The following is a 16,049-nucleotide window of genomic DNA, read 5'->3' as shown; positions in this document are numbered from 1 at the left end:
TGACTCTTATTTCTTGACTTCTCCTTGTATTTTATACCAATGAGCGCTCTTTAAACATTCCTAGACATTGTGTCTGCTCAGTGACCCAAAGCATCCTTACACCTGTTCCAGTGGGTCACCCCCTTTGCTTTCCAAGGGTCAGATCATGGGCTTGCCTCACTCAGTAAATCATGAGTCCTTGAGACTAAAAACTATATCTTCATAATATGTATATCCCCATCACAGATCCAAGGAAAGAGTTGACTTTTGTAAACATATCTTGAATAGGCAACTGAATGGGTAAATATACAAGGGACCAGGAATCTGTTGAGAGATTATTTGATGGGACCCAGAATTTCTTGACAGTTGACAAGTTGACTCCAGTCTTAAGTCCTTGGGGAGCTCCAAGGTGATGGCTGATGTTGAGGAACATGAGTAGGACACCCCATGGAGCTGACCTTCTTTAAGGAGCACTTGAACACTGGAGTCTACACAGCCAGTCCTGGCTCTAAACTCAGGACAAGTTGAGGGTGGCATACACACAGGGCTGGCCAGAGGAATCCTCATGGGTGTGGGAGAGTAGCGTGTCCACGTTCCCCCTAAGGGTTTCCTGGTGTAGCTGAGCATAGGTCACCTCCTGAGAGTCTTCCACTATGGGGACCTGTCAGCATGGAGGTACAAAGTGAAAAGAGAGCACCTGTGGAAGGTTACTGGGGCCGGAGAGTAGGTAGGTAAGGAGAGACTCACCTGCATAGCCATCTGTCTGTCCTTCTCAGGCTGGATGTCGTCTAAGACATCATCTGCAAGGAAAGATGTGGGGGTAAGCCTCCAGAAAGAGCCTTAAAACTACCCAGTCCTATAATATGTATATGTGTGTGTGTGTGTGTGTGTGTGTATTTATTTATTTCAGAGATGGTTGACTGAAATAGGGAAGGGCAGTGATGTCATGTCCAGTAAGGTGATGCCCCCACCTTGTCTGCTTCCTCCAATTTGCCTTCTGTCTTCCCCAAACACACCCTTTCCCCACCCCAGCTGTTCCTCCTTCTCACTCCCCCTTACATTGATTTTCTTCCTGGAAATCCATGACTGGGAAGGAGCTGGGAAAGAAAAGATAGAAGTATTAAGACAAGTCTGAGAAATAAGGCGGAAGGTTTTCTACTGGGGGAGTCCAAATTTTCCTACCTCTTATACTTCACCTGGTTCTCGGTCTCACAATCAATGTTCCCTAAGGAGAGTCAGTGATCAGAGTCTCGGTAGGGGATCCACCAAGCCCTCTCAGGTTAACCCTCCCACCATCAGGACATACCGTGTTTGACCCGATGCCAACATTGGTAAAAGAGAAAGAGGAGGAAGAGAAGAAGTAAGACAACGATGGCCAAGATCCCAGTCACAATGGGAAGGTGTCCATTTCCAGGAGCAGGTGGATCTAGGAATTAGGAAACAGTAAAGGTCTGTTTTTGAGCTCTTGCTGGATTAATTTATCCATTTAATAAACATTTAACGTGTGCCTTCCCTACATGAGGCAAGTTATTGGATGTTTGGGAAACCATAGTAAACACTCCCAACAATAGAATCTATGGTCTAGAAGTATTTTTACACATAGAGATAAATTATAGGGCAAAACCATTTATGCCGAATTATATTTTTAAATAAAAGGGTTTCTTTGGGGATAAGCCCTGAAAGATAAGAAACACCCAGATCTCTGAAGTGCAGGGAGAATTGCCTCTAAACAGAGGGAACAGTGTAACATAACCCAACTCAGAGGTGAGAAAGAGCCCATACACAGAAGGACGGGAAGAGTGGCTCAGAAGAGTCTGGGTTTAGGTCTAAATGTAATAGTGAACCACAAAGGGATTGACAAGCAAAGAGCTATGTATTTTTTAAATACTGCATTTTTCTGTGTGACACATGGATTTAAGGAGCCAGGTGGAAAGATAAGGCATCAGGGAATGTGCTGCAGGGTGTGGCTGTGTTTTAACAATGGGGTGGTGGGAGTGGTGGGAGAAAGAAGGAAAGGGACTTGAGGAGTTTTCGAGGATAGAAATGATGGCAGTTGAGGTTTGGTGATGGAGTATGTGGGCACTGGGAGCAGAAGAGGAGCATCAAATATTATTGGTGACCTGATCATTGGAGAGGATGAATGGACCTTACTGTGATAGGAAGACCAGTATAAGGAGGAGATTTTGAGATTTACTGATTAAGAGCCTTCCTGAGATGCTTAATAGGTATCTGAGTAGATGTACAATAATCCATGGATATGAAACCCAGAGGAGCATTTTTGATGGGAGTGATAAGTTAGCAGCCATCAGCAGATACTGAACAACTAAAATGTATTATTTTTATGCTACACAGCACCCTGCCTGCAGGCTGGTCATGCACAAACTTCTCCAGTCACCACTACCCCCTTCTCTACTCTATCCCTGCCATTTGTTTCTCAGGTCCCTGCCTCCTTGTGTCCATCTGTCCATCCCTAATTCATGCACCCTCCCACAACTAACCTGTAGTTCCCAGAAGGCACCAGGCATGCTTGTCTCACACCTGTGTGTCTATCCCCTCTGCTCCCCATGCTCAGACGTGATCCCCTCCCTTGAAACCCTGAAAAGTGTCAGCCAGCCAGGAAAGTTATGGCTTACAGAACTCCACCCCCATCCACCAAGACAGCTGAGCTGCCCCTGTCTGCAGCACCCACAGCCTTGTAGGATCTTGATCATAAGCCCATCTTGGACATTCTTCTGTAAATTTTCTGCATTCTCCATTGTGTTGGTGGCTGATGAGAGACACTCCTATGGTCCCAGAATCTTTTTTGGATGATGCAGGGCTTATGAAAATAGTCTTGGATGAAGAAACCAGTATGGCCCTTCCTTTCCCTTTTCTGTCACTATCGCCTAGTGATGATACTCAGTCACCCACTCACCTGCAGATGGAACTGCCTGAGGAAATGATCAAGGAGGGTGTAAAGGATGACCACGTGCCCACACACCCACCACGCACTCTGCTTCTCAAGAACCACCACCCCAGATCACAGAGCACTTTCGTGTAGATGGTTAAAGACCTTTCTTCCCAAGGAAAATCTCCCTATATCTATGCCAAGTTGTCCTAATAAATACTAAGTTTCAGGGTCTCTACATTGAATGGAGTGATCTTAGCAGGGGTCCTTTTATACAGTGCACAGGAAACCCCTTTTCCTCATCCCCAGGAGGTGAGAGGCAACTTCTACCAACTCCACTTTGACCTCAGTCTGTACTTTCCGATTGAATATGTTCTTCTTTCCAGCTTATCTTACAGGCAACGTGGGAGAGATTCCCCACCCCAGACATCACAAGGGACATCCTTGAGCAGAGCGCAGAGGGCTAACAGTCCAGCCTCTTTCCTCACCTGTAACCAAAAGCTTAACAGGGTTGCTAGGCAGTGACCAGCTGTGAGGGTAGATTTTAGAAGAACCATAGCATCTATAGATACCCCCATGGGCAAGGGTCACAGGAGAGATCAGGAAGGTGTTATGGTCCTGACGTAAAAAATCCTGAGGAGAGACATTCCTTCCATCTTTAGTCAAATTAAAGATTTCATAGTACTGAGATGTTTCACAAAGGAGTGTCACGTTCTCTCCTGAGGTCACATTGGGGTCTGGAAGAGCAGTCAGGGAGGGTGTGTCCTTGTATACGCCTGGAAGAGAAGAGAGCCTCTTAACATTATCAGGGACCCACACACAACACCACCATTCTCTTGTTGGAACCTAAAAGAAAGAAGGGAGAAGTAGGTTGAAATTCAACAATTGTTCCTCTACAGGGATTATGAGGACAAGACAAACACTTTTCCATTTTCCCACAACCAGAGACCAGGCAGTGGCCATATATATGGAGGGGGAGCTTAGTATCTGTCCCCATGACGACAGTCCCCTGGGGACTCCAGCCACCTTCCTGAAGAGATATGGGACCACATTCAGAACACAGAGATTTAGACCCAGATGGATAAGGTGGGAGGGCAGAGACAGAGGGCAGGGGTCCTATGATAGGGACACATCGGGCCTAGGGTGGTGGGCAGCAGAGCTAGGAGCTAAGGATGTGCCCTTGGGGGTGTCTCTTACCTGTCACCACCAGATCCAATGGGTCACTGCGTCCTGACCAGACTCCTTTCTTCCAGTATATACAGTAGTAAATTCCTGCGTTGATGTATGTCACAGACTGGATGGAAAACGTGGAAACTCCCTCGGATCCATCTGAGGTTCTGTCGTACCGTGAGATGAAAGTTCCTATTCTAAGTAGCTGCCATCTGACCACTCCTGGAGGTCCCCTACAGTGGATGGTCACAGAACTGCCCTGGGGAATCACAGTCCCGGGCAGTGCCCAGATGGAGGGCTGGGGTAATAATCCTGGAAGACAAACGGGACACGAACCCCAAACATGCTGATGTCAGGAAACACCTTTTCTCCATCCCCAGGAGGCGAGAGACGAGTTCTAACAACTCCAGTTTGACCTCAGTCTGTACTTTCTAATTGATTTAAGTTCTTCTTTCCGGCTTATCTCTTAACTCAGGCAAAAGGTCGGGTGGGCAAAGCATCCCATGAAGGAAACAAAAACTATCTCCTCAAGCAATAAAGACCCTGTATGACTGACCCCAAGGCAGTGATCAACCCGGCCTTTACTGCCCAGCTGCGTGGCCCCACCAACCTCTGCCCCCACTTTCCTTATATAAACCTGGAAGTTTCTCAGTGCCCTGCAGACAGTCTGTGACATGTTAGTGTACTGTCTTCTCAGGGTTGGCCTCCCTGAGATAAATCCCTGTCCACCACTGCTTATGTCTCTGCCTTTGGAGTTTGTCAGTGGTGAGTGGCTGAACCTGGTCTTTTAGGGACCCCCGGAGCCAATATTTGAAATCCTTGCCTGATGAAGGTGATTTGTCTCCCAGGACCCCACACTCTTGATTTCTGTCCTGCACACACTTCTCAGTCTGGTTCGCTGTTTCTCATCATCTCCAAGCCACTAAACTTTGGGATGCCTCTGGGCTTGGTCCTTCAATCTGTTTTTCCTTTCTGTATGTACTCACTCCTGGGTTGTCCCAACGTGGCTTTCTGTCATCGGTCTACACATAGACATCTATATACCCATAGATACTCGTGTACTATTCCTGTGTGTCTCACACACACAATATAACCACTCACCAGAACTCTAGACTGATTTATCCAACTGTGAACTTCTCATGTACACTGGGAATTTTCAACTAGTTGTATCCAAATTAGAGTTCCTGATATATCCCCCAAAGATCCAATCCAACTTAGTCTTCCCCATCAATTTAAGAATAACTGACATTCCTTGGCATCATTGCTGACTGGTTTCTTGCCACTGCTGTGTCCTATTTGGAAATGAACGCTGTGGGTCTATGTTCTTATCACCTGCTGTTAGCACCCCCGGGGTTGAGAAACCATTATTTCTCATCAGATCACTGCATTTACTTTGTCCCCTTCTTCTACAAAACTCCCCAACTGCTCCCCATGCCCTCGTGCAAACACCAAAGGCTATGATCCTGTTTAATAAGTCCCATTAACTCAGTTCTCCACTCACAGCCCCAATAGCCCCATCTCGTTCTGAGTAACCTCTTGCCCTGCTCTACAAAGCTCTTGGCTCCCTGATCTCACCCCCCGACACACACACACACATGCGCGTGCGCGCACACACACACACACACACACACACACACACACACACACACAATATTCTCACTCGCTGCCCATCCTCCAGACCCACTGGCCTGCATCTAGATGACCAGCCTAGTTAGTTCCACGTCAGCACAACCACATCAGCATTTGTTTCCTGCATGTAAGGGTGTTCTCCCTGATAGCTTCTGCCTCCCTTCCCCGCTCCAGACTTTAGTGTCCACATGGGAATGCCTTCCTCCAATGCACCTCTCCCCAAACACACACTCTCTGGGCGCCCCTTCATTCTTCATGTTTCTCTTTAGCATTAAACACCTCACATGTTATAGATCTTGGTTATCTATTTTATTAGCATTATTTCCCTTCAGTTGGAGGGCAAAGACATTTTTTGGCATTCAAAGCCCTTTCCTCTGACACAAAGTACAATGTGGCGGTCACACCAAAGGCTCAGTATATCTGCAATATGAAGGAATTAACTTACCTCTTGGAGGAGTTCTAAGATTAAAATAAGATAATGTATGCAAAAGCTGAGAACAACACTCAGCAGGGGCAAAACCCCAATAAGTTTTATGTGGCCATTATTAATTTTACACAATGGTACCTCATCTGAGGCTGTTTTCTGAACTTGGCATGCCTTGTATCTTAACTGGTGCCACACTCTGTCATTATTTCATGTTACAAAGGAGGAGGAACTCAGGGCTCAAGTACAGGAAATTACTTGCAAAAAGTCACAAGACTACCGAACGTTGCGGTCTTCGTTCTGCTTCAGGTCTGTCTTCTGAGCAAGGGTGCCATCCTTGTGAGCTGACCCCTCCTTAAAGAAGGGACCCGGAAGCAGCTGAGGGGTTGCCCAATGGAAAAGGACACCCAACACACCCAGTAGGCGACAGCCTCAGATCCACTGGGGACGTGAGGCAAGCTCCCCAGCTCTCTGCGTCTGCCTTCTAAGTGCCAGCCTTGGCTGTGTTTCCTCTCAGCATTATTAAAGGACCTGGAGGTCCCCTTCTTGACTCAGCCGTGCTGATAGGGAAGAGTCAGGCATCCGGAAGCTTTCTGGAGAAGGAAAAAGACTTTCCGCCAAAAATGGGTGTGATGATGCGAATTTAAAAATTAGAACTGAAGAGGGTTAGTGAGGGGATGACACAGGTTGAAAGTTGGGACTCAACCAAAGCTGCCTAAGCTCAGCCCATGTCAGAACTGCTTAGGAGGAAACACTCACCATTTTTTGCCCAAATCCTTTGTTCCAGACAAAACACTGAAACAGAGAGAGAGACCTGGTGAGAGAGGTCTACCCTAGAAACCAGTGATCCCCAAACACCTGATACTGGACACCAGACCTGCGTTCAATAGGAGAATGGTGACCCTACAGGTGATCTCTCTATAACCAACTGGCCCAGGACCTCCCAGAGAAGAATCCCATGGAAGGGACCTCCGTGTCGGCATTCTCTTCCCCTGCCACCTCCCGCACAACCCCCTTTGCAACACTCACCAAGTCCCAGCAGAAAAGCGAACCCCAGGGACATAGCACTGGACCCACAGTGTTCTCAGCAGGACCCACCCACGGGTGGAGCAGCCTGGGGCTTTGAGCCTTCACACAGCATGATGTGCACCTGCTAAACACAAAGAGCAACTGCTGCTTTTGCAAGACATGGCTCTGCCTTTTGACCCTCCACCGGAACACTGGACTCAGGCAGGAGCTGCTCTGTGGGTTTCCTGCTGTAATCTCAACAACCGCAAAGACATTGGAGATGTGCGTAATGCTCCTAACAGTGACCCGTATTTCGGCTACCAGATGTTGAAGGAGGTTTAACAAAAAAACAGAAGTGAGAATCTAATATGTGGAAGTCAGTGAAACTGTTATGGATGGAGCTACAGACCTAAATCAGTCTTGAAAATTTGGTGGAGGGTAATGTAGAGCCAGGGAGTATGTCTGGGAGACTTGTGGACGTGGCTTCTCTGTAGTGATCGTGTGTGTGAAAAGTCATGGAGTCAACTAAGTCATGGAGAAAATTTTTCCTGAATTACTGCACCTAAGAATGAAATCTCTGAGGGGGCAATCATCCCAGTTCACTTGAAAGGACTATTTTAATTTGCTTGGAATGGTCAATGACCTTCTTCTAATCTGAGAAATATGTAAATTCTTAGGCATTTGATATCTTATACAGCCTTTTTTATATATTTTTTAATATTTATTTATTTTAAGAGAGAGAGAGCACAAGCAGGGGAGGGGAAGAAAGAGAGGGAGACACAGAATCCAAAGCAGGCTCCAGACTCTGAGCTGCCAGCACAGAGCCAGATGCGGGGCTCGAACTCACGAACCGTGAGATTAGGACCTGAGCTTAGTCATGATCAGACGCTTAACTGACTGGGCCACCCAGGCGTCCCGGCCTTTTTTTATATAAAAGGGAAAGTATATGTCTTTACTTCTCTTAAGATGTTTTTAATAGCAAGATGATTTCGTATAATAATCTGGTTTGGGGCACCTGGATGGCTCAGTTGGTTGAGCTTCTGACTCTTGATTTCAGCTCAGATCATGATCCCAGGATTGTGGGATTGAGTCCCACATCAGGCTCTGTGCTAGGCATGGAGCCTGCTTGGAACTCTCTCTCTCTCTGGTCTCTCTCTCCCTCTCCCTCTCCCTCTTTCTCCCTCTCCCTCTGCCTCTCTCCCCTGCTCACACACACTGTCTCTCTACAGTTTATTTTTGTGTCTGTAATTCAAAATGTGTGAATGATTGGGGCACCTGGGTGGCTCAGATGGTTAAGCCTCTGATTTCTGCTCAGGTCATGATCTCACGGTTCTTGGGTTCAAGCCCCATGTCGGGCTCTGTGCTGACAGCTCAGAGCCTGGAGCCTGCTTCCGATTCTGTGTCTCCCTCCTCTCTGCCCCTCCCGTGCTCACGCTCTGTCTCTCTCTCTCTCTCTCTCAAAAATAAATAAACATTTAATTAAATAAAACTTAAATTAAATTGAAATAAAATTAATTAATTTAAATAAAACTTTAAAAAAAGTTTAAGATTCCTACTACAACCTCATGAAGTGCATGATCACAACTAGTCTTGCCTTTCAACAAAGCAATAGAGGTTAAAATTTACAAAACAACTCTTTCAGGCATTGAGTAACATGCAGTGTTGGATGATGATGCCCAAAAGACGGAAACAAACAAGATTGGCCATATAATTGCTCACGTTCTGTGCTTATACTTGATCTTAGCCAAAAGGCTGAGAAGCGATGTCGTTCTGTGCTTATAAGTGTAGGGTACAGTGATATCCCTGAGTCATAAAGCTGCTGCCACAATGGAGTAGAATCAAGTGGACTGAGGGAAGCATGACCCAGCCCCGGGAGGCAGAGCACATGTGAAGGTCAATGTGGATATTATGGACGGTGGTGAGGTGGTAGCCTTTATTCTGGGGACGTTACCGTGGCATGTGGCATTATTGAAGAAAATGCCCAGGCAGTATGATGAATCAAGACTGCAAAGGGGAGGGCCAATGACCTTGTATCATTTCCTTTCCCCTTGTGGATAAGATATCCAGAAATCACTAGTAAATCAACTATTGTTAGAGAAACACAGGCTGGATCTAACATTGGTGTCATCATCTGACAAGGAGAGGTAGGGCTGAAGGAAGGGGTGTGGTACCTACCCCAGGTTGATGGGGATAAGAGGAGTGTGGTCATGAAAAGGAGGGATGCCAGTGGATGTTGAGGGATCGGGAGCTGAGGAGGGACAACAGGCCTATGGAGAAACATCCGCAAAGAAAAAGGATTCAGGAATGACACTGAGGCAGAAGTCAGATGTCACATCGAGCCATAGAAAGAGAAAGAAAGAGAATATGATCTGGGATTTGGGAAGTCTCTCCTTCTGGCACAGTTGCTGGGACTCCACACCATTCCGTGGCATGCAGAGTTCATGGAGCCCAAGTCCTTTGAGAATCTCTAGATTCCCTCATTCTGATGAGGTGCTATGAAGAGTTACTGCTCAGCCTGGGGGCTCCCTAACTGCACCTTGCAGACCTTCTCTGCTCTTCTGGGCTCCCAGCAGTAGAAGCCCCATAACTAAGAGGAGCAGGCCACCGAGGCTAAACTGGATGATGTTCTCTGTTGTGTAATCCGGGATGTTCTCTTTTCCGTAATCTCGGGGTAACGATTCTGTGGAAAAAAGAAAGAATTTAATATGGGACCAACAGCATATCCCCTCAACCCCAACAATACAAAGATCACACATAAACCACACATCATCCAAATTCAAATAGGCTCAGTCAGACCCCTCTTATGACCTGAAAGTCTCTTTTTTCACTCTGATCAAATGTGAGGCTGCAGGTGGTTCCCTGAACAAGAGTGGCTGGGTTAAGGCATAAACAGTAAAACTCAAACCACAATCTGTCTTCTCCCCAAGTCAAGAGTGCTGATGTGGGGTGGTGGTCACACAGAGGATGTAAAACGTAATACAGAATTTGTTCAGGATCCTAACAAAGACATGGCACCTGCCTGCTGACCCTGACCTCAGTGCCATGATGAGGGGCATGGCCAAGAGAGGGGGAAGCAAAGGGAAAGGTGGGGTCATCAGAGCCTGAGACGTTCTCCACTTCCCTGCTATGAGCTCAACTTCTGGTCACATGACCCTGGGAAGCCCATGAAAGCCTCAGAATGGTAGAGAGGTACAAAGAGTTGCTAAACAGATTACCATCCATAAATGTCTAGTATCACAGGGCTATGAGCAGCTGTCTGTGTTCTGTCAGAAGTGGTAAGAACATGTGGCTCAAGGTCACATGGTTTAGGAGACACTCAACCAGGGACGGCATAGAAGGGGAGCCTGGCCACCTAACTGGTAGAGAGAAATTCATCAAACTTCAGCTCCAACCACAGTAATGCCACATTCAATCTGAGACCAGAGACACCCCTCCCCCCACCCCGGCCCAGTGAAAAGGGGAGAGGTGATTACAGTGTCCCAGGGAGGAAGGATATTGAGGCTAACGTGGCATAGGATGGAATTGTTCTGCATGTCCCAGTCCCACAGGGTACAAGGGGTTTGGAAACTGAAGGTCCACCTTCCAACCCCATTCGTTAAAGATTTGTTTCTACCTGTACTCTCAGTATACTTTCCATATAGCCAGAGGTGGTTTGAAAATGCGATGAGATTCTACTCTCCATTGGGCATCAGGGAAAGAACTTGAAAGCTGGAGACTTTGGGGTTACATTCTGAGAGGTGGAAAGGGGAGAAAGACTGGCAAAAAGAACATTCTAGACTAAGGGCAAAAGCAGAGGGAGTATAGCTGGAAAGAAGCGGGTGAAGTGGAAGTTGAAGCAGGGGTCAGAACAAACTGGAACTGGAGTCTGCAGAAATAGCTGAATTGTTCACTCAAAGTGCCAAAAAAATAAGGTTTTGAAGCACTTGCATAGGCTCATGGTGCAATGGAATGGGTTTTGAAAGGATGGCTTCAAGTGGGGTGAGGAGGGAGCACGGCATCGGGCAGTGGTGGGAGATGAAGACACGTAGGGGGGATGTAACTGGAACCCAGCGATATATGAAGGTACCTGAGAACACCTGAGGGTGTGGAGAAAAATCTGCAAACTCATAATCACTTTCCAAAGTAGAAACAACAGAAAGTGTTCACCCATTAGGTGTGGATTTTATGGGAAAGAAAGGGGAATCGAGATTGGCACAAAAATATTCCATTGGAAAGAAAGGGAAGACGGGGATGTCACTGCTGGAGAAGTGGTCTGAGGGCAGGGTTTTTAGTCACAGGTTGTGCTGATCGAGAGCGCTTTGTAGAAATGGAATTTTTGATATCGTTTGGTGCGATTCAACCAACATGGAAGACTGCTGACGTAAGACGCACCATTGTTTTACAAGGAGGTGAAAAGAACGGAGTCAGCCAGTCAGACTATAGTCACGTCCTAACTTTAGAGGCGACAGATGTGGAAGACATGCATTTCAGGATATAAATGTGAATCTATATGCTCCCTATATTACGTATATTATATATGCTAAATACAAAATATAATATATAACTATATATTACTATATAGCGTATAATATATTACTATATAACGTATAATGTATATGCTAAATACAAAATATGATAATATATAATGTTGTGAGTTATATTTTTATATATACTTTGTGTTGGACATAATCTAGTACGTGTGTGTGTGTGTGTGTGTGTGTGTGTGTGTGTGTATAAATAAAGTCACATATGCTACTCAGGAATTCAGAGGGGCTTTCTGGGCTTCATAAATATATTGAACATTCATCAGCAGATGCTGGAAGTCTTGCACATTTAACTTTCCGTATTCCCGGCGTCCTTGCCAGTCTTCTGAGTGTATTCACCAATTTGAGTCGGTGCCCCGCTGTGTCCCCTCCTCATCCCAGCCTCAGCCTGCTGCCTCCTCTCATATCCCCCCCCCCGACTCTGATCACCTTGATTTCTTATATATAGTTCCATTTGCTTACCAACGTGCAACACACCTGTTCATCTTCCAAGATTCCACTCCAATGGAATACTTGGCTTAGCGTACTGAGCCCCCCACAGAAAAATGGGCTCGGCACCCCTGCCTGTTCACGTGAAGTCTTGAACATAACCCATCACATAGACACTGCTTTCTTGTTTTCTGTGGTCCTCCCCTACTTGACTCAGTTTACTAGAGGTCATTTTCACAACCCAGCATCATCAGCTTGCAGTCAGACAGACAGAAAGCTTGACACAAAGAGTCTTGACATTATGACCTCCCCTGACTTCTGTGTCATGACCTCTGGAGGTACCAACATCTGGGAAGGGTTTGAGGAGGGTTATGAAAAGCGTCCAGTCTCTTTGTGCTCAGTGTTCCCGGGATATCCCCTAGCACCTATAGCGACTTTGCATGAATTGAGAAAAGGCACATGTGCCCTGAGACCGCTTTCTCAACATGACCCAGAGATTCCCACAGTGACCCTGATGTGGATGGAGCTGCATTCCATGTGGCCCCACACGCTCTGCAACACCAGAAACACCTCACACAGCTGGCCTTGGAGCTCCCTCCCCAGTCACCTCGTGGGACATCCCAGAACACAGACATGGAAGTGACCGGTCTAGGACATTCCTCACCTGTGACTAAAAGCTCAAGGGGATCGCTGGGCAGTGACCACCGGAACTGATTGTTGCTAAAAGAACCATAGCACCTGTGGGTCCCCTGATGGGCTGAGGTCACAGGGGAGATGAGGAATGTGTTGTGATCTTGATATAAATAGTCCTGGGGACAGACAGCGGTTCCATTCTTGCAGAGAAAGATGTCATAGTTATGTACATGACAAAGAAGGGTCACAGTCTCTCCGGAGGTCACATTGGTGCCTGGATGAGCAGTCAGGGAGGCTGCTTTCGTGTACACTCCTGGAACATAGTAGAGCTAGTTATTAGAGGGAAGCCATACCCAAAGCCATCATTCTCTTGGTCTGACCTGAGAGAAGGAAGGACAAAGTCAAGGGGAAATTCACCCCTTGCCAGGACAAAACACCCGCTTTTCTTACTTTCCCATGACCCAAGACCAGAGAGTGGTCATATAGGGAAAGATGAGCGTCTGTCCCCATGATGTGCGGTCCCTTGGGGGCTCCAGCCGTCTCCCTGAAGGGATTTGGGATCACATCAGAACACAGACCGGGACCAGATGGATAAAGTGGGAGGGCAGGGGTCTGTGATAGGGGCAAAGCTGGTCCAGTGTCATGGGCAGCCCAGACCAAGGCTGGGGGACAGTGTCCTTTGGGGTGTCCCTTACCTGTCACCACAAGGTCCAGTGTGTCTCTGACTTCTGACCAGACTCCTTGCTTCCCGTGCACACAGCAGTATACCCCTGCATTGATGTAGGTCACATTCTGGATTAGGAACTCAACCACCTGCAGAGCACTGTGTGGTACTCTGTCATACCACAGAGCAGAGGGTCTTTGTCTCTGCAGATGGGAGATAACTGCACCTGCAGAATATGCTCACGGAGCTGCCCCAGGGGATCACAGCACCGGGCACTGCCCAGATGTCAGGCTGGGAAGTGGTCACTGCAGGAGAAACAGTCTGAGATGACAAGAAACCCAGCATCCCACTTCCTTAAGAGGCCCTGGAGCAAAACACCATGTGGGTGTGGGTCCAGCACATGAGTCCCAGATGTGCCCCCACCTCAACCCCGCATCTCTAGATGAAAAGAGAGGTTCAGTCTCTTCATCTGTAAGAAGGAGCTCATTTCTATATTTACATAAAATCATTAACATTTCACAACGGACATCAGCCTGCTTAAAAATGACCTCCACAGGACGCCTGGGTGGCTTAGTTAAGCGTCCGACTCTTGACTTCAGCTCAGGTCATGATCTCACGGTTCATGAGTTTGAGCCTCACATCGGGCTCTGCGCTGACAGCACAAAGCCGGACCGGGATTCTCCGTCTCTTCCTCTGTCTCTCTGCCTCTCGCCAGCTTGCACTGGTGCTCGCTCGCTCTCTCTCTCTCTTAACATAAATAAAAACTTTTAAGAAATGACCTTCGCTTGACTTCTAGCCGCTCACGGTCTTGGTTTTCCTATGGTTTCCTTGAATATTCCTTCAACCTCAAACTCCTAAAATTATGCATGGAAACCTCTGGGCTCAGTGCTCCAACCTAGGTCTCATTTCTCTATACACTCGCCCTGTGTAGTCACCGTGAACAAAACGCACACACATACACATGCCCCTCACTTAAAGTCTAGACTAGTTCACCCAGCTGTGAGCTGCTCACCTGGGTGAGTCATCTCCTGTGGGACATTCCCTCCTTAGGGCCAAAATAGAGCTCCAGAAATATTCCGGAATACCTAATCCAATCTCATTCTCCACCAACAATTTAAGAGCAACTTATTCCTTAGTGTTATTACTGAGCGGTTTCCTCTCCACCACGCACATTCAACCTGAAAATCAACCCTGAGGGTCTCTTCCTCATCACTTTCACTGCTATCCTTGTTCCCCTTACTGCCCTTTAGTAATATTTCTCTTTAGCATTTTTTTAATTGTTAATGTTTATTTATTTTTGAGAGAGAGACATAGTGTGAGCAGGGGAGGGGCAGAGAGAGAGGGAGACACAGAATCTGAAGCAGGCTCCAGGCTCTGAGCTGTCAGCACAGAGCCCGACATGGGGGCCTCAAACTCACAAACTGTGAGATCATGACCTGAGCCAAAGTCAGATGCTTAACCAACTGAGCCACCCAGGCGCCCCTCTCTTGAGCATTAAAAAGCTTCTAACATAGCACATATTCCAAGTTCTCTATTATGTTAATTTTATCTTTCCTCCCATTAAAGGGCAGGGATCTCTTTGCCTGTGATGTCCCCATGTAAGGGGGTTATTCAAAGCCATGTCGCCATGTCCCCAGTAAGGGGAACAATGCTGAGGTTACAGCAGGAATTCAATATATCCAGAATATGAAGGCATCAGTTTAGCTCATCGAGAAGCAGTAAGCATAAAAGGAGACAATATATGCAATTGGCCAAGACTATTCCTTGGCACATGAGAAAATCTCAATAAATGTTATCCAGCAACTGATAACTTTATATGATATCAAATCTGAGCAAAGTGATGTTCCCTGAGCTTTACAGGTGTGTGGTGTCTTCATGGATGCAACAGCCTATTGCTACCCCCATTTTGGAAAGAAGGAACTTGGCATTCAGGGGTAGGAAACTGCTTGCACAAGTTCTCAGACTCGGCACATGTTGAGGTCTGGATTTTCTCTACTGTCTCTTTGCTGAGCAAGAGTGCTTTCTCCCGTGAGCTGGCCTCTCGGTAAATCAGGAAGCTGGAAGCAGCCAAGGCAATGGCAAATGGAAAGTGCCTGCGGCACAGGCAGAGAGAATTAATCCCTTATCTACGAGGAGACATGGGCCTGTGCTCTGTGTCTGTTCTCTGTGTCACTCTCAGCTATGTTTCCCTTCAATATTATTATTAGTGACCCTGGCAGATTCTTTCCTTTTTTTAATTTTTTTTTTTTTTTGAGAGAGAGAGAAGGTGCACATGAGCAGAGGAGAGGGGCAGAGATAGAAGGGGAGAAAGAATCCCGAGCAGGTTCCATACTCAGCATGGATTCCAGTGCAGGGCTCCATCTCATGAGCCATAAGATCATGACCAGAGCAGGTATCGAGGGTCGGTTCTATACACACAATGGAATATATTCAGCCTTGAAAAGGAAGGACCTTCTGGCATGTGCTACAACACAGATGAACCCTGAGGACATTATCCCATGAAATAAGCCAGACACAAAAAGACACACACTGTCTAACTGCACTTGTATGAGGTATATAGAGAAGTCAAATTCATAGAATCAGAAAATAGAGTGGTGGTTGCTGGAAGCTGGGAGAGAAGAATTGGGGAGTTGCTGGTTAACAGGTATAGAGTGTCTGTTTTGCAAGATGAAAAGTTCTGGAGGTTGATTGCACAACAATGTG

At 46.8% G+C, this 16,049-nt stretch overlaps 1 protein-coding gene across 2 annotated transcripts; it reads right to left on the bottom strand.

Moving 5' to 3' along the window:
• Positions 1-239: 239 nt before the first annotated feature.
• Positions 240-7,289, bottom strand: LOC109259934 (natural cytotoxicity triggering receptor 1-like). Of its 2 annotated transcripts, none has more exons than XM_019437897.2 (9): positions 7,119-7,289; positions 6,849-6,884; positions 4,064-4,348; positions 3,355-3,642; positions 1,286-1,405; positions 1,162-1,204; positions 1,039-1,076; positions 727-779; positions 240-640 (listed from the first exon to the last, which is right to left on the bottom strand). In XM_019437897.2, the coding sequence occupies exons 1-9, from the start codon at positions 7,150-7,152 to the stop codon at positions 494-496; spliced, it is 1,044 nt and encodes a 347-aa protein (XP_019293442.2). In that variant the 5' UTR covers positions 7,153-7,289; the 3' UTR covers positions 240-493. The 2 variants fall into 2 exon arrangements, 1 of the variants encoding a protein (XP_019293442.2); XR_008423318.1 differs by having other exon boundaries at positions 589-640; positions 951-1,076.
• Positions 7,290-16,049: the final 8,760 nt, after the last annotated feature.

Source organism: Panthera pardus, unplaced genomic scaffold (assembly GCF_024362965.1).
Source record: "Panthera pardus isolate Hobbes unplaced genomic scaffold, ASM2436296v1 HiC_scaffold_18, whole genome shotgun sequence".
NCBI classification, from domain to species: domain Eukaryota; kingdom Metazoa; phylum Chordata; class Mammalia; order Carnivora; family Felidae; genus Panthera; species Panthera pardus.
The sequence above is the reverse complement of the archived record's forward strand: the minus strand, read 5'-3'. Positions and strand labels throughout refer to the sequence as shown.